The 23,424-nt window shown below is 41.1% G+C and overlaps 1 protein-coding gene across 2 annotated transcripts in view; it reads left to right on the forward strand.

Moving 5' to 3' along the window:
- Window positions 1–23,424, forward strand: part of LOC126428188 (uncharacterized) — a 92,576-nt gene that overhangs the window by 22,885 nt on the left and 46,267 nt on the right. For both annotated transcript variants that reach the window (XM_050090102.1, XM_050090103.1), the window contains exons 4-5: window positions 12,935–13,122; window positions 18,501–18,689. In XM_050090102.1, coding sequence (XP_049946059.1) covers window positions 12,935–13,122; window positions 18,501–18,689 — 377 coding nt within the window. The remainder of the gene's footprint in view (window positions 1–12,934; window positions 13,123–18,500; window positions 18,690–23,424) is intronic.

The following is a 23,424-nucleotide window of genomic DNA, read 5'->3' on the forward strand; positions in this document are numbered from 1 at the left end:
CTTTATTGGAAATATTCGTCACTTCTTCACTCAGCTCTTCTCTTAAGTCCAAATCATTATTCTATCTCAATACATCTACTGAAAAATGATGCCTGCCTTCCTTTCCATCCCCGGTCATCCTAGGAAGGCTTTTGGAGACCGTTTTTAGTGTAACCTTTCGGTGGATGTCTTCATTGTTGGTTCAAGAACTTCCACTATACGAATATTGTGTTCAGGGTTCGTTATTGGTTTGTCATTCAGTGGTATCAGTCCTTGCAGTTGTAGTGCTGTAGCATTACCTTGCGGATAATCTACCCACGGTTGTATCCTATCAGGGTCTTCTTCCGGATATCTATCATGTCTCCATTTACGATTAGGCTTGTGTTAACATAATTTACGCAATTACCATTATTCCAATAAGTTTTCTTAGTATAATAAGCATTTTGTTTGTACTGATCTCTTTCATTGTTAGCTTTATGATGGTCATAGTGGAGATACTAAAAGGTATCAGATAGATTATATAATGGTAAGACAGAGATTTAGGAACCAGGATTTAAATTGTAAGACATTTTCAGGGGCAGATGTGGACTCTGACCACAATCTATTGGTTAAGAACGGTAGATTAAAACAGAAGAAGCAGCAAAAAGGTTGGAATTTAAGGAGATGGGACCTGGATACACTGAAAGAACCAGAGATTGTACAGAGTTTCAGGGAGAGCATAAGGGAACAATTGACAGGAATGGGGGAAATAAATACAGTAGAAGAAGAATGGGTAGCTTTGAGGGATGAAATAGTGAAGGCAGCAGAGGATCAAATAGGTAAAAAGACGAGGGCTAGTAGAAATCCTTGGGTAACAGAAGAAATATTGAATTTAATTGATGAAAGGAGAAAATATAAAAATGCAGTAAATGAAGCAAGCAAAACGGAATACAAACATCTCAAAAATGAGATCGACAGGAAGTGCAAAATGGCTAAGCAGGGATGGCTAGAGGACAAATGTAAGGATGTAGAGGCTTATCTCACTAGGGGTAAGATAGATACTGACTACAGGAAAATTAAAGAGACCTTTGGAGAAAGGAGAACCACTTGCATGAATATCAAGAGCTTTGATGGAAACCTAATTCTAAGCAAAGAAGGAAAAGCAGAAAGATGGAAGGAGTATATAGAGGGCCTATACAAGGGCGATGTACTTGAGGACAATATTATGGAAATGGAAGAGGATGTAGATGAAGATGAAATGGGAGATACGATATTGCGTGAAGAGTTTGACAGAGCACTGAAAGACCTGAGTCGAAACAGGGCCCCCGGAGTAGACAACATTCCATTAGAACTACTGACAACCTTGGGAGAGCCAGTCCTGAAAATACTCTACCATCTGGTGAGCAAGATGTATGAGACAGGCGAAATACCCTCAGACTTCAAGAAGAATATAATAATCCCAATCTCAAAGAAAGCAGGTGTTGACAGATGTGAAAATTACCGAACTATCAGTTTAATAAGTCACAGCTGCAAAATACTAACACGAATTCTGTACAGGCGTATGGAAAAACTGATAGAAGCCGACTTCGGGGAAGATCAGTTTGGATACCGTAGAAATGTTGGAACACGTGAGGCAATACTGACCCTACGACTTATCTTAGAAGCTCGATTAAGGAAAGGCAAACCTATGTTTCTAGCGTTTGTAGACTTAGAGAAAGCTTTTGACAATGTTGATTGGAATACTCTCTTTCAAATTCTAAAGGTGGCAGGGGTAAAATATAGGGAGCGAAAGGCTATTTACAATTTGTACAGAAAGCAGATGGCAGTTATAAGAGTCGAGGGGCATGAAAGGGAAGCAGTGGTTGGGAAGGGAGTGAGACAGGGTTGTAGCCTATCCCCGATGTTATTCAATCTGTATATTGAGCAAGCAATAAAGGAAACAAAAGAAAAGTTTGGAGTAGGTATTAAAATTCATGGAGAAGAAATAAAAACTTTGAGGTTCGCCGATGACATTGTAATTCTGTCAGAGACAGCAAAGGACTTGAAAGAGCAGTTGAACGGAATGGACAGTGTCTTGAAAGGAGGGTATGAGATGAACATCAACAAAAGCAAAATGAGGATAATGGAATGTAGTCGAATTAAATCGGGTGATGCTGAGGGAATTAAATTAGGAAATGAGACACTTAAAGTAGTAAAGGAGTTTTGCTATTTGGGGAGCAAAATAACTGATGATGGTCGAAGTAGAGAGGATATAAAATGTAGACTGGCAATGGCAAAGAAAGCATTTCTGAAGAAGAGAAATTTGTTAACATCGAGTATAGATTTAAGTGTCAGGAAGTCGTTTCTGAAAGTATTTGTATGGAAGTGAAACGTGGACGATAAATAGCTTAGACAAGAAGAGAATAGAAGCTTAGTAGATAGTGTCGGAAGTTCCATGCGGCTTTTCGCGGATGATGCTGTAGTATACAGAGAAGTTGCTGCATTAGAAAATTGTAGCGAAATACAGGAAGATCTGCAGCGGATAGGCACTTGGTGCAGGGAGTGGCAACTGACCCTTAACACAGACAGATGTAATGTATTGCGAATACATAGAAAGAAGGATCCTTTATTGTATGATTATATGATAGCGGAACAAACACTGGTAGCAGTTACTTCTGTAAAATATCTGGGAGTATGCGTACGGAACGATTTGAAGTGGAATGATCATATAAAATTAATTGTTGGTAAGGCGGGTACCAGGTTGAGATTCATTGGGAGAGTGCTTAGAAAATGTAGTCCATCAACAAAGGAGGTGGCTTACAAAACACTCGGTCGACCTATACTTGAGTATTGCTCATCAGTGTGGGATCCGTACCAGGTCGGGTTGACGGAGGAGATAGAGAAGATCCAAAGAAGAGCGGCGCGTTTCGTCACCGGGTTATTTGGTAACCGTGATAGCGTTACGGAGATGTTTAATAAACTCAAGTGGCAGACTCTGCAAGAGAGGCGCTCTGCATCGCGGTGTAGCTTGCTCGCAAGGTTTCGAGAGGGTGCGTTTCTGGATGAGGTATCGAATATATTGCTTCCCCCTACTTATACTTCCCGAGGAGATCACGAATGTAAAATTAGAGAGATTAGAGCGCGCACGGAGGCTTTCAGACAGTCGTTCTTCCCGCGAACCATACGCGACTGGAACAGGAAAGGGAGGTAATGACAGTGGCACGTAAAGTGCCCTCCGCCACACACCGTTGGGTGGCTTGCGGAGTATCAATGTAGATGTAGATGTAGAAAATGTGGTGCTACAGAAGAATGCTGAAGATTAGATGGGTTGATCACATAACTAACGAGTAGGTACTGAATAGAATTGGGGAGAAGAGGAGCTTGTGGCACAACTTGACTAGAAGAAGGGATCGGTTGGTAAGACATGTTCTGAGACATCGAGGGACCACCAGTTTAGTATTGGAGGGCAGCGTGGAGGGTAAAAATCATAGAGGGAGACCAAGAGATGAATACACTAAGCAGATTGAGAAGGATGTCGGCTGCAGTAGGTACTGGGAGATGAAGAAGCTTGCACAGGATAGAGTAGCATGGAGAGCTGCATCAAACCAGTCTCAGGACTGAAGACTACAACAACAACAGTGTGTCGTTTGGTTTCCATCTGACGAAAATGTCTGAAATTGCCTGCTTTTAAATATGCTAGTTTCAACTTGTAGAGATAATAGGCACCCTCTCTGTACAAACGGATCATGTTCACTCTCATAACGTTCATAAGATTCATCAGTTACCGTGGTATTGTAGTTACATTTACTCTCACTACAGTGTCTACTGTTTTTTGATTTGTCCATTGAATGATTGTTGTCAGTCCAAACATTTAGTCATGACCTCCGACCAAATCAGACATTTTAAAATTCGTGTCGCTTTGCCCCTTCAGCAGTTCTACAATTATCCTTTCCTTAATTGCCTGAAATTCATCCGTAAACAATTTGATAAGCTCGTCATGTTCCAACTGTACCCTTTCGATAAGTTCAGATTGTTTCATTTCGAGAGCATTATTAAATTTCTCCTCAACCTCCTTATTCTTAACCTCAATCCATTCATTAAGATCTTCGCCAATTTTGAAGGTTGTTCCTTTAAATACTTATGAATGCCCGTACATGTATCGCTTTCGAAACCTGTAATTTTTGCGGACAGATCTACGATCTGCACACCGGTTTTCAGACAACTACTTTCGCAACTACTAACTCTGATAAATCGGTATACCCTTGTGAAATAATATCACATTTACTGTCTACTTCATTTATTTTTCCTGTAAGTTCAGAATGTAAATCATTAACATTTTGTTTCAAATTCTTGAAACTTAGCATTTAATTGTTCTTCCCAGTTAAGTTGTAATTTCTCAGATTTCTCATTTAGGGAACTCATTTCCATTTTCAATGACCGTATCTCTGTGTTCAGGGAATGCATGTCTGTTTTCAATGAACTCATATCTGTGTCCAGGGAACACATGTCTGTTTTCAATGAACTCATATCGTGTTCAGTGAACGCACGTTTGTGTTTAATACCACAAACAAATCCAATGTCTTGGCATCCCTGTCCGTTATCGTGCTAGTGAACATCTCTACCTCACTTGTGTCGCCGGCTGTGGCACCTGTGTCCGTATCTGTTTGAGTATCGCGCACATCACTGTCACCCAAACCTGGTGTTTGTGATTCTATCTCTTTCACATGTGAAATTTCATGGCTCTCCACCCTTAGCCCATGCAATGTCTGTCCCACACTTAATTCCTGAAACGCCTCACCCTGAGGCTCAGCTTCTGTTTCCTAATCACTTTTCCCTGTGTCCATATTTTTCGTACTCTTATTCAAATCACTTTTTCTTCGAGTATGCATTTCACAAATCAAATCTCCCAACGCACTGCTGCTACTGACCTCGTTACGACACACACAAAAGACTACAATAACAACTTTTGGTTCACTAGTCTACAAATACCTGCAAGTCTCGCATTTCAATAGCGAATACTTATTCAGTCGGTCCGTGCGAAGATAGACGTTGTGACCAGATGTCTCCTGCGCCGCAAAGTACTCAGACCGACTCGTTGGGTGCCAAATGTGACCTTCCCTTCTCTCTCTTTGCTCCATTTCTTTCGCTGATCTCTCCTCTTCTTTCTTCCTTCTTCATATCGCGGCTATATCTCAGGGTTTTCAATGCAGAAATGTAGTGAGAAGGGGGCACTTGTGTTGTGGTTGACGATATCGTAGCGCTGTGAGGGAGCATCACTTGTGCCTCTGGTTTGAGAAGACTGTGACTGAATTATGAACATTTCTTAAAAGAAAAACAGGTATGTGCTCTCATTTCTTTTAAAACTATAAAAAGTAGCGTAGCTAGTATTATCCATCGTTCTACCAAACTGAATGAGCGCGACACCATTGATGACGTTTCAATCTCGAAAGAAATTTATTATACCAATTTACTGAAATAAAATAAAAAAAAACTCATCCAATCCAGAAGTCACTCACAGTTAAAGTAATCAGTTTCTGACGTGTATGTAGTGGTTGTTAATACTTAAAAGATCGTTTCAATAATTCTATCACTGTCCGTTTATGAGTTGCTAAGCAACGTATCAACAAGCTGACTATACAATGATTAATATTTGTCGTATCCCGACAGTAAATCGCTACTCGCTTGCATTGGTAATCAAGACGATTACTATGCCACTCGTATAAGTCTTTGATAGTTATTATCAAGCTAATGTCTGTAAATTGCGGTTAATGTTACTGAATCACACACGCTATGATAACGCCCGATATCCAGCCGCGTATCTTAAACTCTGCGCCGATATTTGAGAATTCGCGCGCGATTTATTTGCACCAAAGTCGGGCCGTAGTTTGCTAAAATAATTTTTAAATAAACTGTGGGTCGTCAATGCCCATAAGTGTAAGCTACAGCATATCCGCACTCGATGACTACTTGATCGTGCACTCGTGCAACACGGAAGTTTTTTGTTCTTACAAAGAGAGAACACATCGTGGGTAATGCAACAAGGTGATTTGCTGTGTCAAAACATATTTATATCTATCTCATGAAAACTCGTTACCTATTAAATGTTGTACACTATTAAATTCTTTACTCTGTAAATAATCAATAAAATTTAGAAATGAATGGCATGTATAAAAAAATCTCAAGTTCATATGACATCATGGGTCACTACTAGTTTCGACTCCCCTACACTCACATGATGCAAAATAGATCCGACTATATAGTACATACTCATGTAATGTTACAATGTTTACCTGTATACTGAAATACTGCTATGGTCTCCACATACATCTTCCTCAGGTCAGTGTGGTAAACGGCTGTAGGACAGGTGGTTTGTTTCGTTGTCGTCGAATGTATTTCCATTGTTTTGTTTGGACTAGTTTGCCACTTTACAGTGGCCAACCTGAAAGAGCAATAACTTTGTATCAAGTTTTGTTGTAAACTTGGGAAAATCGCTGCAGAAACACACAGACAGTTGGAGCGAGCTCGTGGAGGCAACGCGTTTGGTCAGACACAGAGTTGCGATGCTATATATATTTAAAACAATGGTCATATGTCGACTGCTGATGTTTGTTCCAGTTCACAGTCTGATGATTAAATGTCCAGAAAGAGAGGGATTTTATTTTGCAAGATCATAAATGGATCATCTGAGACTCTGCAACAATTTGGGAGTAAGTTACAGTACATACGAATGTATTTTATCACAAGAATTGACACGAGGAGGAGTCCAGCAAATTGTGTCAATGTGCTCAGAAGCGACATCATGTGGATGTCTCCAGCAAACTTTGACTGCTCTTAAACTGTCCAAACTTTAATTTCAAAAGTTGGATTTGTGACACGTACCTGAAACTGAGCACAGTTGTCGCAGTGGAGGTGTCCTGCTTCACCTCGACCGACAAAAAGTTAGAGAGAGTAACATTTAGCCTTCGTTGATCTTTTTCTCATATATTATTGGAATTGTACGTGAAGAGTTTGTCCCTCCTGACTGTATGCTCAATAAAATTTCTTTTGCCGATTCCGAGATGTTTGGAGGAGGACAGGAGGAGAAAATGCCTGTAGAAGTGCCGTACAGTGAGTGTGTACTCAACTGTAACATTATGTGGCCTACAGTATTTAGGAAATTTTTTGTTCTCCACACACCATACTCTTTATACTTAGCCTTGAATGACTTCCTCTTCTTGTTTGAGATGGAAGTCGAGTTGAAGGATCAGAGACTCGATACGGTAGAGGAGTTTTGGGCAGACTAGTTGTTGGCAATAAACATACTAACTAAGAAAGGACTGCTGGGTGCATTTCAAAATTGACAGAAACATTGTGGTCAGTGTATCCTTTCCCAGGAGTACTTCTAAGGGTAAGGAGCAGAATAAGGCCTAGATAAGATGTAATAATTATATTGATAAGTTTTGGGAACTTATGGATCATCATCATCATCATCATCATCATCCATTACCCATCCCTAGCTTCACAGGTGCACTACAGGAGTGCTTTAAACCTTTGCCTCCTTCTCTCTTAACTGGCACCATTCCGTGTCTCCTCCTTCCACATCCTGCCTCGTTTGAGTGCTCCACCATTTCTGGGGCCAGCCTACAGTTCTCTCGTGTTAGAGTTCTTTTCGAGCCACTTTCTTGCTGTTCCTGTTCGATTTGTCATCTTTACATACTCGATCCATTCCGAATGTGATGTTTTTAGGCCTACATGTAGTGGTTCAATTGCTTGTAATTTTTGACAGAGGCCTTCATTGCAGCTTGTATTTTCTCTCACTTTTTGCTGGGGCAGAGCTAAGTAACACAGGTGTACCGACACTCCACAAGCTGCCGTATTGTGCGTGGCAGAGGGTATGACAGTCATTTCAGTCCTGTTTCACTTGCAAATTCTGTGAGGCAAAACAACTGTCTATATTCCTCCGTATGCCCTAATTTATTTTGTCTTGTCTATGCAGTCTTTACATGTAATATATGTGGGTGGCAGTAGAATCATTCTGCAGTCAGCTGCAAATACCATTTCTCCACATTTTCTTAAGAGGATTTCACAGAAGTGCATACACAGGAAAAGAAATCCACTACTGTACAGCTACACTATTGATGACAAACAGCTGGAGACAGTGTCTGCCGTAAAATACCTAGGCGTAACTATCCGGAGCGATCTTAAGTGGAGTGACCGCATAAAATGGATAGTGGGAGAGGCAGACACCGGACTCAGATTCGTCGGAAGAATCTTAAGGAAATCATCGGAACAATCTTAAGGAAATGTAACTCGTCCACAAAAGAAGTGGCTTACAAGGCGTTCGTTTGCCTGATTCTCGAGTATTGTTCATCTATCTGGGATCTCTGTCAGGTAGGACCGATAGAGGAGATAGAGAAGACCCAACGACGAGCGGCGCGTTTTGTCGCTGGATCATTTAGCTGGAGAGGAAGTGTTGCGGAGATGCTAAACAAACTCCACTTGCAGATGTTACAAGAGAGATTTACTATTAAAATTTCAGCACAGCACTTTTCAGGAGGAGCCGCACAGCAAATTATTTCTCCCCCACATACATCTCACATATTGACCACGAGGAGAAAATTTGAGAAATTAGAGCCAATACGGAGACCGACAATCATTCTTTCCACACACTATTCGCGAGTGGAACAGGATTGGAAGGATCGGATAGTGGTACCGAAAGTACCCTCCGCCACCCACCATTAAGTGGCTCGCGGAGTACGACGTAGATGTATATCACCTTCCTTCTGAGGATTCCCATTTGAGTTCACGAAGCATCTCTGTAATATTCAAGTGGTGATAAACCATATTGGTAACAAATGGACGTAGCAGCACACCTGTGAATTGCTTCGATGTCTTCTTTAAGTCCGATCTGGTGGAGAACACAGAGACTGGACCAGTACTTGAGAATAGGTAGTACAAGTGTTGTGTATGTGGTCTCCTTTACAGATGAACCACACTTTCCCAGAATTTTCGTAATAAACCGATGTCAACCGTTTATCGTCCGTACTATTACCCTCGCCTGCTCATTCCGTTTCGTATTACTTTGCAATGTCACACGTATATATTTAACTGATGAGTGTGTGAAAGCAGCTCATCACTAATACTGCAACGAAACGTTACAGGAATGTTTCTTGTTCGTACGCATTAACTTACATTTTTATACATTTAGAGCGAGCTGCAGCTCATCACATCACATACGTGTACGTCATCTCGTACCCTCCTACAGTCATTCGGCAGCGACACTACCCGTACATCACAGCACAGTCAGCAGTTAGCTGCAGATAGCTGTTCATTCGTATCTGCCAAATCATTTATGTACGTAGAAAACGAGAGCGCTCCTATCACACTTCCCCGGGGCACTCCCGATAATATTTCGTATCTGGCAATCACTTACCGTTTGGGACAACACAGTGGGCTCTATTAATTGAGAAGTCTCGGAGCCACACACACCTGAGAACCCGTTTGGACATTCGTTAGGAGGCTGCAGTGTGGCACTGTGTCTAACGCTGTCCGGAAATCTGGGAATATGGAATCTGCCCATTTCCCTTCATCCCCGGTTCACAGGATACTGTGACAAAAGGGCGAGCTAAGTTTTGTAGGAGCTAGACTCGTGAACGGGAGCTTTTCTGTCTCGAGGAAAGGCCTGCCGAATCCGCCACGCAGTACTTCTTTTTCCAGCCGTGTCACAGGTTTATCCTACCCCGTCAGGGGCCGGGCTACCTGTGAAAGCGGCCGTGTCGTGTACCAGGTGTGCTGCAAATGTTTCCTGTATCGGTACGACTGCCAACCACCTGTCCTCCGGGACGAATGGCCGTCGCCAAACTGTGACAGAGAGCAAAGTGTGGCACAGAGTGCTGCCGAGTGTAACGTGCTGCATTTCTGTGGCCGTTTCACTACCTGAGCTGTACGGATTCTTCCCTCCACTACCAGCTTTTTGAAACTGTGCAGATGCGAGCTATTCGTACCGCACATTCTCCACGCCCGTAAGTATCCCGGGCTCGGACTCAGCAATGTACTGTCCCCACACCCTCCACCTGACAGTTTTCACCCCAGAATGAGATTTTCACTCTGCAGCGGAGTGTGCGCCGATACGAAACTTGCTGGCAGATTAAAACTCTGTGCCAGACCGAGACTCGAACTCGGGACCTTTGCCTTTGGCGGGCAAGTGCTCTACCAGCTGAGCTAACCGAACACGATTCACGCTCCGTCCTCTCAGGAGAACTTCTGTGAAGTTTGGAAAGTAGGAGGGGGCGGCAAACGGAGAGGCTGGAAGGTGATATTGTAGACGAGCTGAAAACTGAAACTTCGTGGCAGATTAAAACTGTGTGCCAGACTGAGACTCGAACTCGGGACCTTTGCCTATCATGTTTACAGTTAGTAGCAATACATCTTTTTCTATGCTGCTGACACCCTGACGTAGACTTTCCGTTGTTTAAATTTGTTGGATATTAACAAATATCGCTTTTTCAGAAATGCTTTTCTTGCTACTTTGACCATCATCGGTCACTTTGCTGCTCAAGTAGGAAAACTCTTTCACTACTTTCAGTGTCTCATTTCTTAATCTAATTCCTTCTGCCTAACCTGATTTGATTTGACTACATTCCATTACACTCAGCTTGCTTTTGTCAATGTTCATCTTATAACCTCTTTTTGAGGCATTATACACTCCATTCAGATGCTCGCCCGAGTCTTTTGCCATCTCTGACAGAACTGTGACATCATCAGGAAATCACAAAACTCTTGTGCCTTCTCCCTAACTTTAATTTTCTTTCCAGATTTTTCTTTGTGTTCTTTGTCGCTTGCGTAGTGTACAGATTACCTTCGAGGAAAACCTACGACCCCTTCTCGACCGGTGCTTCCTTTTCATGTTGTCTGACTGTCGTAACTCATCATGTTCCGCCGATTCTTTGCCGTGACAGTGGGTGGCAAAGTGAGGTCTGATTGGGAGCTGAGACTTCCTATTATTCAATCTCGCTCACCTTATTAATTCCGCACACTCGCCAATACCTTCTGATCCAGTTTTGTTCCTCAAAGTGTTGCAGTTCCTGCTGTAAGTGTAACAGTACAAATCCTAAATCCAGTTCTCGAAATAAATACGACACTTCTCGTAAAGTGTGTTCCGTGCATTACAAAACTGCTTTGTTATTCAGAACATAGCAAATACGATGATGTGAACTAAGAGTCCCAAAATGACCTGTCATATTTAACAGATTCCAATCGGGTAAGTATATAACACATTTTCTCTTGTCCTCACGACATCGCGGGCATTGTCACGGCCAGTCTTCCTCAGTGGTTCACACAGTATCTCCGAAGCAGGAATCGACGACACGGAGTAAACTGCCCGACCGGCAGGTATCGCGAATGTGGTACGGTGTTTATCTTTGACCCAGCTTGCAGGTCTGTTGTGTCCATTCATTTCATAATACACGTGCATAAGTAAAGCACACATCTGAACAGTAGGTTATTCCAAATCATTACAAAAATAAACTTTTTTGTAGTGGCGATTATCATTCTTCTGTTCGGAAAATGCTTGTGTGGCACTTTGCTTCACCAGAATGATAATGCTACACTAAAACCTGTAGTTTTGTTTCTGTGCGAGCTGTAAGTAATCTTTCGCTCCCTGTGTTTTATCTGTGCTACAATTAAAAGTTCAAATAGTGTAGTCCAGTCAGCATTGTCTTTTTCTAAATGTACAAACACGGTAAGTGTAGGTTCACCTTTCTTCAAACTAAGCTCTTAAGACAAGTTATCAAGTCCGTAATCTCTTCAATGTTCCTACATTTCTCTGGAACCCAAACTGATCTTCCCCGAGCTCCACCATTTTTTTTCCATTCCTCTGTAAATAATTTGTGTCACTATATTGCAACTGTGATTTATTAAACTGATGGTTTGGTAGTATTCACACTTGTCAGCACCTTTCTTCTTTGGGACTGAAATTTTTACATTCTTGTTAATGTCTGAGGATACTTCCTGTGTCTCACATATCTTCCACATTAAGTGGAATAGTTTTTCAATAGCGCGCTCTCTCTCTCTCTCTCTCTCTCTCTCTCTCTCTCTCTCTCTCTCTCTCTCTCTCTCTCTCCCTCTCCCTCTCCCCCTCCCTCTCCCTCTCTCCCCCTCCCTCTCCCTCTCTCCCCCCCTCCCTCCTGAAGACCTCAATTCCTTCTTAGGGTATGTCTTCTGGTCCAAGGACCTTGTTCCCACTCAGGTCTGTCAGCGATTTATCAAATTCTTCTCGCAGTGTTATTTCTCTGATCTCATCTTCACCAGCTTACGCTTCCCTTTCTGCAGTATTGACTTAAAGTTCATTTCCCTTGTCTAGCCCTTCTATGTACTCCTCACACCTTTCAGCTTTCACTTCTTTGCTTAGTACTGGTTTGAATCTGAGCTGTTGATATTCATACAGCTCCTTCTCTTTCTGCAAAAGTGTTTACAGCCAGCGTCTACCTTTCCCATAATGCTTCTATAGCTCTGCAATTTTCCTCTAACTGCCTTGTACTTTCTGTCAGTCTCCTACTTTAGACGTACGCACGGACTTTTGCGTGCTTCATTTGCTACATTTTAATTTTTTCCCCTTTTGTCTGTCAAAATATCGCATGCATTACTTAAGAATTTATCCAAAGTCTTGTCTTTTTGCCTATTTCAACCTCTGCTGACTGCAATGTATCACCTCTCATAGCTACCCATTGGATTTATTTCCCCACAATACCTTCAGTTTTAATCTGCCATTCATAACCAATAAATTGTGTTCTGAGTCCACATCTACCTCTGGACATGTTTTACAGTTCAAAATATGTGTGAGAATTTTCGGCCTTTCCATTAAATAACAACTTTGAAACCTTATATTCTCCATTAAACTGAAAGAAGATTTGATTTATAGAAACACTTCCTGTTTTTCAGTATTGTCATATCAAATATGTTATCAATGTTCTTGCCACAACTTGCATTACCAATTCACACGCAGACTTTTTTTCTCCAGAGCTCGAGCTGCCGGATGTCGAAGACGACACCGCGGACCTAGTGGCGAGTTCGAAGGTGTCGGAGCTGCGGGAGAAGCTGAGGAAGAGGTTCGATGCGGCGATGGAGGCGCTGCTGGTGAGGCAGCGGGCCGAACAGGAGGTGCTGGCCAGGTCGTTCCTGCAGGTGCAGCAGTCGGCACGGCTGCAGGTGAGTGCTGGGAGTCCCTGTGTTACTGCCACTGGCAGCTTAAGCAGGTCAGCTGCTGCGGGCTGTGGTGTTACTCTGTCACGTGTGCAGCTGACGCCATATTTTCTTTAGTATTCGACCTTTTTAATGCACGCAGTCGCAGGACTTCTCACAGTGACTGTCCGACCTATTTCTCTGATCTTTAGATTGTGCCTTGAAAAATTACAATAATCCAATGTTCGTTAAATTTTGTACGCTCTCAAACAGACCGCCTTAAATGAACGGCAGCACCAGTGCTCGAGGTCACTCGCTGAGCGTACACGAAGTTTCTTCCAAATCGACTGACCGAACTAGTTCATTTTGCTGTACGTCTTCTCAATATTCTCAGATATATGACACAGAGATATTGGTGCTCTTCTGGGGTGGCACGTCGCACTGCGAGGAGACTCTGTTGCCTCGCTCGAGCGGGTACTTCTCGACACACCTTCATAAATTGTCGTGAATGCCTCGTTCTGAAGGCACTAGTCAACCCCAAATATATCTCACCATGTGTATGTAGAAATAGAAATGCTGACAGTATCTGAGAATTATATTTGTCCTATGTCTGCTTCAGTCACCATTTGCCAGCACGAACTGTGTGGAGGGGTGCGTAATTGCCTCGGAGTGGCGTGTCCCACTAAATATATTCCACCACCTACGTAAACCATCTTGATGACACTCTTGTCTCTGAGTTATTTCTGCTGTTGTTTATGTGCCAACAGTCTCAGTTGTCATTGACTTTGTACATTTTTTCTCAATTACTTGTTCCCAGAATGTTTCTGCATCCGTTGGCGATATCTTAAGTCTTGACCTGGGCTTAGTGTTAAATTGAGACCTTAAACTACATCGACTTGCAGAAATAATACTGGTGCTTGTTTATTCAAAAAATGCTTTCAAAAAACCCTTGCGGCCATGATATTAACAAAAAGCTATTGTTCTGGCTTATAATCAGGTGAAATCTGAAGACATTCAAACTGTTAGTTATGCAAACAGTTTCTGCGTGACCTCGTCATTTTCAATTGACTTTTCTGACTTATATGGTCTTAGCTGCTCAACTCGGGCACGTCATGCCTCATCTTCAGACCCTCCAAAGTACCGAGTTCACCCTATTCACGCAACACTGCAGCTAGCTTAAAAAATTAAGTTTCATATTCTTGATAAAAAAAACCTTGTTTCACAAAGAGCCTAGCATCCAGCACATTGATTATTCATATAATTTTGAATCGCATCCCTGTTGGTTTTTGAACATATTTGAACACATTCCAGTTTGATTTCCGAATGAATCATAAGTTGATTTTTGAATGCATCCATTGTGTACGTGATGTCTCTGTCGGGGAAATCCCTGTCGCATCTAGAAATAAACTTTCCTGCAGACAAAAGGGGACGGGGCTATACGAGCTGAGCGGAATAAAGCTGAGCAGGTGAATGCCAATCGCTGTTTATGTGGTTGACTGGATTTGGGAATGGTCAGCGTTGTTATAATTACTAGTGAAATCAAAGGTTCAGACTACCAGAATAAAAATAAACAACTAACAGGAATAACAAGTAAGAATGAAAATAAACAACTAACAGGAATAACAAGTAAGAAAGATTGCATATCATCTTCTCGTTGTAGCCAATAAAATGAAAGTTTGACAGAAAATTTTTGGCCAGGCTGCTACTCTAGTAAGGACCAGTTGTACATTTCCCGGCTAGCAGCCGCTTAAGATCTTTTCTGGGAGTAGCCTGGAAAACGTGTTGTACGAACATGTAATAACACCTGACTGGAGAATAAATGTGGGATAACTAAACCGGTGAGTGTGGCAGGGTTAACGAAGTTAACTGGAGAATAAGTTTTGACACTGGAAGGAATAGTTACAGAATTATTGATGACATGATTGTTTATTAGAACGACGAAGAAGATGAAACAGGGACATCAAACAAATTATGGAAGAATATGAAGATTCCAAATTTATAAAAAAATTTTGTACTGCTACTTTTTGATCTTATGTTTGAGAAGCTGGAGTGTATGAGTGAACTGTGAAACTATTTCTTAACATAAAGAGCTTTTTGCTTGTAGTATGCCTAATAGGCATTTCATACTGGTACTTCATGAATTATATTCTGTCGTGTTATAAAAATGACCATTTGTGGCAAAACAGTGTCGTTCATTTGGTGTGTGTGTGTGTGTGTGTGTGTGTGTGTGTGTGTGTGTGTGTGTGTGTGTGTGTGTGTTAAAACTGCTGCCATATTAGGCAGGCCTATTTGATTTTATCTAACAGACACTGACAAAATACGCATGATCAGATCGAGAAACCACCCCAGTCTCAGGTATTGTTTATATTATCAGCTTTTTCAGTATTAGATGATGACATTTTGTTTTCATGTAGCAAAATGTTTGACGAACTTTGAGTTAATAAATTCTTTCCCAGAAAGGAAAGCACGCCACGCAAAGCTGTAGCAAGATTAGAAAGAAAATAATGCTAGGACTTAAGGATTGAAGAAATGTGTACTGTCTTGCTTGGCTCTTGTCTTTACTGGTTGTGTGTATCCTATATTTAATTTTATGTCACACAAAACAGCAAGTTATTAGCTAATAGGCAATAGAGAATGCAAATTTTCTGAAGAGTTCTTGTTCTCCCAGTTACAAATAACCCCATCCAGTATTAATTGCGAGTTTGTTTTAAGAGGGGCAGGATGTAAAACCAGCCGACTGGGAGCATGAGAGGCACTACAAGACATTTTAATTTTCCCTGCCCTGAATATAGTTTGATGGCATCCATTACAAAATATTACATGTTCGAATTCCACAGAGCGAAATACAGTGACGTGCAATTGAACAGTAATGTGTGAAGAGGTGTGGGACAGCACTTTGGCACACTTAAGACCAAATAACACATCTTACATTTCCTCACACACATATGTTTTGTGTGTCAGACTATTTAGAAAGCACTACAAAATGAACATCTTTTATTTTATTTATTTATTTATTTATTTATTTTTTTTTATAATTCTATTTTTTTTTTTTATTTTTTTTTATTTTTTTTATTTTTGGCGTCCTACCTCAAATGCTTGGGGTGCGGAGGGGGGCAGGGGGGCACCACTATCTAGTATTGCCCCGGTCCGGAAATATCGGAGATCCGGACCTGATGCACAGAGCAGTCTGAGTTGTAGTGGGGAGGTGGGTAGCCTCCATGTGACTCGTGTTCATGTTCAGTGATTTTGCTGTTTCCTCTTCATTTATTCCTCTCACATCAAATGAAAACAAAACGGGTTTCTGTGGCTGGGAGCTATCGAGTGAATTAAAATACATTCAAATAATTGCAGAAGGCTAAAGTATGTTGTTAGTTTCAGATTTTATTTTATTTCCACTTTTCTGACAGTCGAGCACTAATCACCTTGCAGAACAATGAAGTTATTTTTGTTGGGTTGCTAAAGAAATTAGACTTTTATTAATCTTTTCCACTGAGGGAGTCAGTTTATTTGAAATGAAGTGTTTGATTCCATACTATTAGCTAATTTCAACTGTTCACTGCATTTCAAGTGCACATTTTCATCTTCTAGCATGTGTGTCATTATGCCATAATAAAAAACCAAACATTAGATAACACGGCACTGGTACTCCAAGAAAATTTACATCCAAATTCGGACATACAAATCTACACTTTAAGCCGAATCATGCATTTTAGTATGGTTCACAAAATGCTTATGCTCTTGGAGTATCCCCTAATGTCCTGTTTATTTCATGACATAATGTAAGATCTTTCAGCGTTTTACAAATTCAAACATATGGGCTTCCTCTGCCACCGTAGCTGCACAAGCGTGGTGACGCCTGTTACCCGGCGCTCTCTGGCAATTGCTGAAATGGACCTATTTCTAACAAGTTGCGGGAAAATATTGGGAATGGTTGTTTGAAAAGTGTTACTTTCGAAGTAAATTACCTTTTATACAAGATGAACTATGTGCGAGAATGTACAATGAATTTCTTAAATCGCAGAGCATTTGACTCTTATTTAAAAATCAAAACTTTGAGGATGACCATTTAGAAGAATTTTGAGCCCAGATGATCAGAAATTTATGTCGTCCTTAAAAATTTTATGGCACATTTGTGTGATATGTCTTAAATGTAACACACACAAAAAAGATCAACATTATATGTGAAAGCTTAGCTTCTCTTGCAGCTTATTAATCTTAGAGACTCATATTATATGTGAAAGCTTTTTTTTCTCCTAGCAACATTCTGTATATTAATTTAAACCATTAACTTTTACTATTTGTGTGTTCGCGCTACTTAACAGTGATATTGCTATTGGCTGACTATGTCATGTGTCCTACGCTTTAAATATCCTCTGTCATCGGCTGGTGAGATCACGTGACACGAGCTATGACTGGCTTACGAAAGCGCATCACAATCTCAATTTTGATGCTTCGGAAAGCAACGTGCAGTGTTTGGTGGAATTCGAATTTATACTTTTGTAATATGAAAAATATGCAGTGTACATGTTGGTGTACATTAAAGACCTTTCCAAAACTTGTGTGTGTGTGTGTGTGTGTGTGTGTGTGTGTGTGTGTGTTTGTGTGTGTGTTAAGTTTTACAGTTAAGAGGAAAAGTAGACAGTCACTTAACACAGAAAAGATGTGTTTTCACCTCGGAGAAAGTGTATTTTTACCCAGGAAATCCGGAAAAATCAGGGAATTTTTACCCTTGTCCGTGTATACACCCTATTAATGCAGTAAATAGAAAAATACAAAATGGGAATTAATGCAAGACAGAAATGCTACACACACACACACACACACACACACACACACACACACACACACACACCGTCCTGTGCCCCTACATGGTGCTGGATGTGTCCGGGTTTTTTTGTGTGTGTGTGTGTGGGGGGGGGGGGGGGGGGGGCGGCAGTGCGCATAATATATATATATATATATATTTTTTACTCCATCTCATGACAGGATAACTCCGAAAGTTAGCAAGTTTTCTTTCTTTGTGTTAGTCTATCGACAGCTCAATGCTTCTGCTTTTTGGAGTGGTCTCCTTGAATACAAAAGTATTTGATTTGAAAGCAAAACAAAAAAACATTGAAGTGAAAAAAAGTGTTATGAGTTGCATATGGGGCTTAGCATTTTAAGGGTGTGAAACAGAAGCAAAAACACAAAATCTCTCTGTGTTCGAGCTGTGGTGTCGGAGATTTGAGCTGCAGTGTTGGAGATATGGGTTACGGGTGTGACGGATGGGTCGAACCACTGATCTATTTCATATAGTTACTCTGTCCTGAATTTTCCAGTGTTTAATTTTACTGGTTCTCACATTTGCCTGCATTAATAACAACTACATTCACATCTCAGTTTGTACCATTTCTTACTGCCCGCAGATGAAAGCATCGGCAGTTATAAATGCTGCCGCGAGGGGCTACCTCGTCCGGAGGCTGATGAAGACGAAGCACGTGCAGGACCTGATAGAGACCATGGAGGAGAGTTTGAAATGCATCTTCGAGCTGAAAGGAGAGTCACTGAGGCCACTCCGTGCCGACCAGGAGCTGTACGATCGGCTCTTGCAACAGGTAGGAGTCGCTTGTTCCTCGCCCTGCTGTTTCTTGTTCAGTGTAAAACTGACAAGCCTGAAAATGGCATTAACTGTGCCTATCTGCCGTTTAAACATCCTGTCAGTTACGAGCTTACATTTAATTTTTAAGAAACACAGCTAGCTGTAACCCAGACTCGAGAGTACATAAAGCTTAGGATATGTTACTGCAAATCGGTCCAAATTTCTACTATTCATCTACATATAACTGTTTCAGCATAATAGCAGCAACTGCAAGCATGATAGTCGCATACTAGAGTGCACTGTAAATCGAGAATACCAACTTTGATAAACGACCTCTGATGATGACTCAGAAATAGTAAATTGGACTGTTTTCTAACAAATTGCTCCATTACTGCCAGCAGCTGTATGTTCCATAGACATTTTGTCTAAGATAAAGGTTATTTAGGAGAACTGTTATCTCCAGTTTTATCATACGGCTGAAAAATGTTACCTTGCTGCAGTGGTTCTAAAAGTTTTCTGCTTTTGCTGCATGCATGTGAATCATTTGCCAGGCATTGACAAATTTCTAAAAATCTTTGACATATTTTGAAGACCCGAGGGCCCGAAAGGAACCTTATTGAATGCAACAAAAGTAGCAGCTTCAGAGGCACACAATAAGAGTTTAACTCTCAGAGTACACATTTCGTGTCCCAGGAGCGCCACACACTGTTGTTGACTTCCTGTCCCCTTAGCTTGAGTGGCACTTTTTCTTTGCCGTCACTGGTTGTCTTTCCTAGTGCCGGCACAGAATTTCACTTTACCACAATGTTTACCACCCGTATTCTTCTTTCACAGTACATATTGATGAAAATAATTAATTTTTGAAAATATGATATAGTTGGATAGATAAAGAAAATCTACTGAGCGGCAGGAGAAAACGTGTATAAAGCTTACAGAAATTTACTGGCTCTTGGGGTCAGTGGCTGCCTCTTCTGGCAGAAGGGTCGAAGGGAAAGGAAAAGAAGTGAAGGAAAAGGATTGGTGAGGTTTAGAAAATGAGGAGAATTTGGAAACATTGCCCAGAACCCCTGGAATGGAGGCACTTACTGGACGGGATGAGAATGAAAGACTGTGATTGTCGGGGGCTACACCGGATGAGATTTGAAAAACTGAGAGCTTAAAGGTAGAAGATAAGGTAATAACCAAGATTGAGATTACTGACAAAACATTGTGTGTAAGAGCAGAAATCTAAGTGCATTGTATGTAATGGAGGTGGGAGAAGGATGGTGAAAATTAGTTAGGTTAGAAAATGGAAGATGAACAAAACTAAAAGGGAGTGAAGAAAAGGAGTAGTTACTGAGAAGAAGTCCTGTGTCCAAAGGAGTTGACATAAATTTAGGCCAGGTTGTAATGCCAGTTCCCACCTGTGGAGATCTGAGAAACTGGTGTCTGGGGGAAGATTCCAAATGGCATGTGTGGTGAAAAAGGCACTGAGGTCATAACTACCAAGTTATAGAATCAGAGGATGTATGGTTGTAGCAGACAATATCCTGTTGCAGAGCACTGTCTTCAACGTGACAGTCGTGAACTCGGTGCCTTTCTCACCACACGTGCCATCTGCATTCTTTCCCCAGACACCCTTATTCACAGTAACTATACTTTTCGATATGAATATAATAGAGGGAAACATTCCACGTGGGAAAAATATATCTAAAAACAAAGATGATGTGACTTACCAAACGAAAGCACTGGCAGGTTGATAGACACACAAACAAACACAAATATACACACAAAATTCAAGCTTTCGCAACCAACGGTTGCTTCATCAGGAAAGAGGGAAGGAGAGCGAAAGACGAAAGGATGTGGGTTTTAAGGGAGAGGTTAAGGAGTCATTCCAATCCCGGGAGTGGAAAGACTTACCTCAGGGGGGAAAAAGGACAGGTATACACTCACGCGCGCGCACACACACACACACACACACACACACACACACACACACACACACACACACACATCCATCCGCACATACACAGACACAAGCAGACATTTGTAAAGGCAAAATAACTGTACTTTTCTTCACTCCATTTTAGTTTCCTGTATATTTATTTTCTGATCATCTATTTTCCCGTGCCCCACACATCTACCACACACAAATGCATTTAGCTTTCTGCTCTTACTAACTCTAGCATAATGTTTAGTCAGTGATTTCTGTCTTGTGTATTACTGTATATTCCAGATTTAACAGGGTGGCAATTCTTTCTGGAAAACCTGGAATTCTCAGGGAATTACATTTTACCTGGAAAAATCGGTGAAGTTTTGGGAATTTCAAGAATTTCATAAAATCTCAAGGAATTGTGCGTTTTTGACGTATTTAAATCAGATTTTATTGAGTTTTATAAATCACAAATTTAAAAATACTTAATATGTTGAAATGTGTAAATAATATGAATATTATTCCATATAGAGTACTTACGTTTAAAAATTGTGCTTTTACTGCTTGTGGCAGGTGTATAGCTCAGCTGAGAGGAAATAAGTCATTATTGTGGTATGCTGCCCTTGCCCCGTTCTCCATTCACCAATTATCAGGAGCTTCTTGAAACTGTCTTCTTCCTCGGCCCTAGAATCCTCAGGATATTTTAATTTTTCCTCCAGATTTGAGTAGCCACCCTGCTTTAAGCTCTCAGGTTTTCAAATCTCAACCAGTGTGGTCCGCAACAATCAAGTCTTTCTCAGTACAGTTTGTTTCGATCCTATCCTATCTTTTACTTGAACCCAGTACATTGTTGTTGTTGTGGTCTTCAGTCCTGAGACTGGTTTGATGCAGCTCTCCATGCTACTCTATCCTGTGCAAGCTTTTTCATCTCCGAGTACCTACTGCAACCTACATCCTTCTGAATCTGCTTAGTGTATTCATCTCTTGGTCTCCCTCTACGATTTTTACCCTCCACGCTGCCCTCCAATACTAAATTAGTGATCCCTTGATGCCTCAGAACATGTCCTACCAACCGATCCCTTCTTCTGGTCAAGTTGTGCCACAAACTTCTCTTCTCCCCAATCCTATTCAATACTTCCTCATTAGTTATGTGATCTACCCATCTAATCTTCAGCATTCTTCTGTAGCACCACATTTCGAAAGCTTCTATTCTCTTCTTGTCCAAACTATTTATCGTCCATGTTTCACTTCCATACATGGCTACACTCCATACGAATACTTTCAGAAAAGACTTCCTGACACTTAAATGAATACTGGATGTTAACAAATTTCTCTTCTTTAGAAACGCTTTCCTTGCCATTGCCAGCCTACATTTTATATCCTCTCTACTTCGACCATCATCAGTTATTTTGTTCCCCAAATGGCAAAACTCCTTTACTACTTTAAGTGCCTTATTTCCTAATCTAATTCCCTCAGCATCACCCAACTTAAATAGCCTACATTCCATTATCCTTGTTTTGCTTTTGTTAATGTTCATCTTATATCCTCCTTTCAAGACACTGTCCATTCCATTCAACTGCTCTTCCAAGTCCTTTGCTGTCTCTGACAGAATTACAATGTCATCGGCGAACCTCAAAGTTTTTATTTCTTCTCCATGAATTTTAATACCTACTCCGAATTTTTCTTTTGTTTCCTTTACTGCTTGCTCAATATACAGATTGAACAACATCGGGGAGAGGCTACAACCCTGTCTTACTCCCTTCCCAACCACTGCTTCCCTTTCATGTCCCTCGACTCTTATAACTGCCATCTGGTTTCTGTACAAATTGTAAATAGCCTTTCGCTCCCTGTATTTTACCCCTGCCACCTTTAGAATTTGAAAGAGAGTATTCCAGTCAACATTGTCAAAAGCTTTCTCTAAGTCTACAAATGCTAGAAACGTAGGTTTGCCTTTCCTTAATCTTTCTTCTAAGATAAGTCGTAAGGTCAGTATTGCCTTACGTGTTCCAGTGTTTCTACGGAATCCAAACTGATCTTCCCCGAGGTTGGCTTCTACTAGTTTTTCCATTCGTCTGTAAAGAATTCGTATTAGTATTTTGCAGCTGTGACTTATTACACTGATAGTTCGGTAATTTTCACATCTGTCAACACCTGCTTTCTTTGGGATTGGAATTATTATATTCTTCTTGAAGTCTGAGGGTATTTCGCCTGTTTCATACATCTTGCTCACCAGATGGTAGAGTTTTGTCAGGACTGGCTCTCCCACGGCCGTCAGTAGTTCCAATGGAATATTGTCTACTCCGGGGGCCTTGTTTCGACTCAGGTCTTTCAGTGCTCTGTCAAACTCTTCACGCAGTATCATATCTCCCATTTCATCTTCATCTACATCCTCTTCCATTTCCATAATATTGTCCTCAAGTACATCGCCCTTGTATAGACCCTGTATATACTCCTTCCACCTTTCTGCTTTCCCTTCTTTGCTTAGAACTGGGTTTCCATCTGAGCTCTTGATATTCATACAAGTCGTTCTCTTATCTCCAAAGGTCTCTTTAATTTTCCTGTAGGCGGTATCTATCTTACCCCTAGTGAGATAGGCCTCTACATCCTTACATTTGTCCTCTAGCCATCCCTGCTTAGCCATTTTGCACTTCCTGTCGATCTCATTTTTGAGACGTTTGTATTCCTTTTTGCCTGTTTCACTTACTGCATTTTTATATTTTCTCCTTTCATCAATTAAATTCAATATTTCTTCTGTTACCCAAGGATTTCTACTAGCCCTCGTCTTTTTACATACTTGATCCTCTGCTGCCTTAACTACTTCATCCCTCAAAGCTACCCA

This window comes from Schistocerca serialis, chromosome 12 (assembly GCF_023864345.2).
Source record: "Schistocerca serialis cubense isolate TAMUIC-IGC-003099 chromosome 12, iqSchSeri2.2, whole genome shotgun sequence".
NCBI classification, from domain to species: domain Eukaryota; kingdom Metazoa; phylum Arthropoda; class Insecta; order Orthoptera; family Acrididae; genus Schistocerca; species Schistocerca serialis.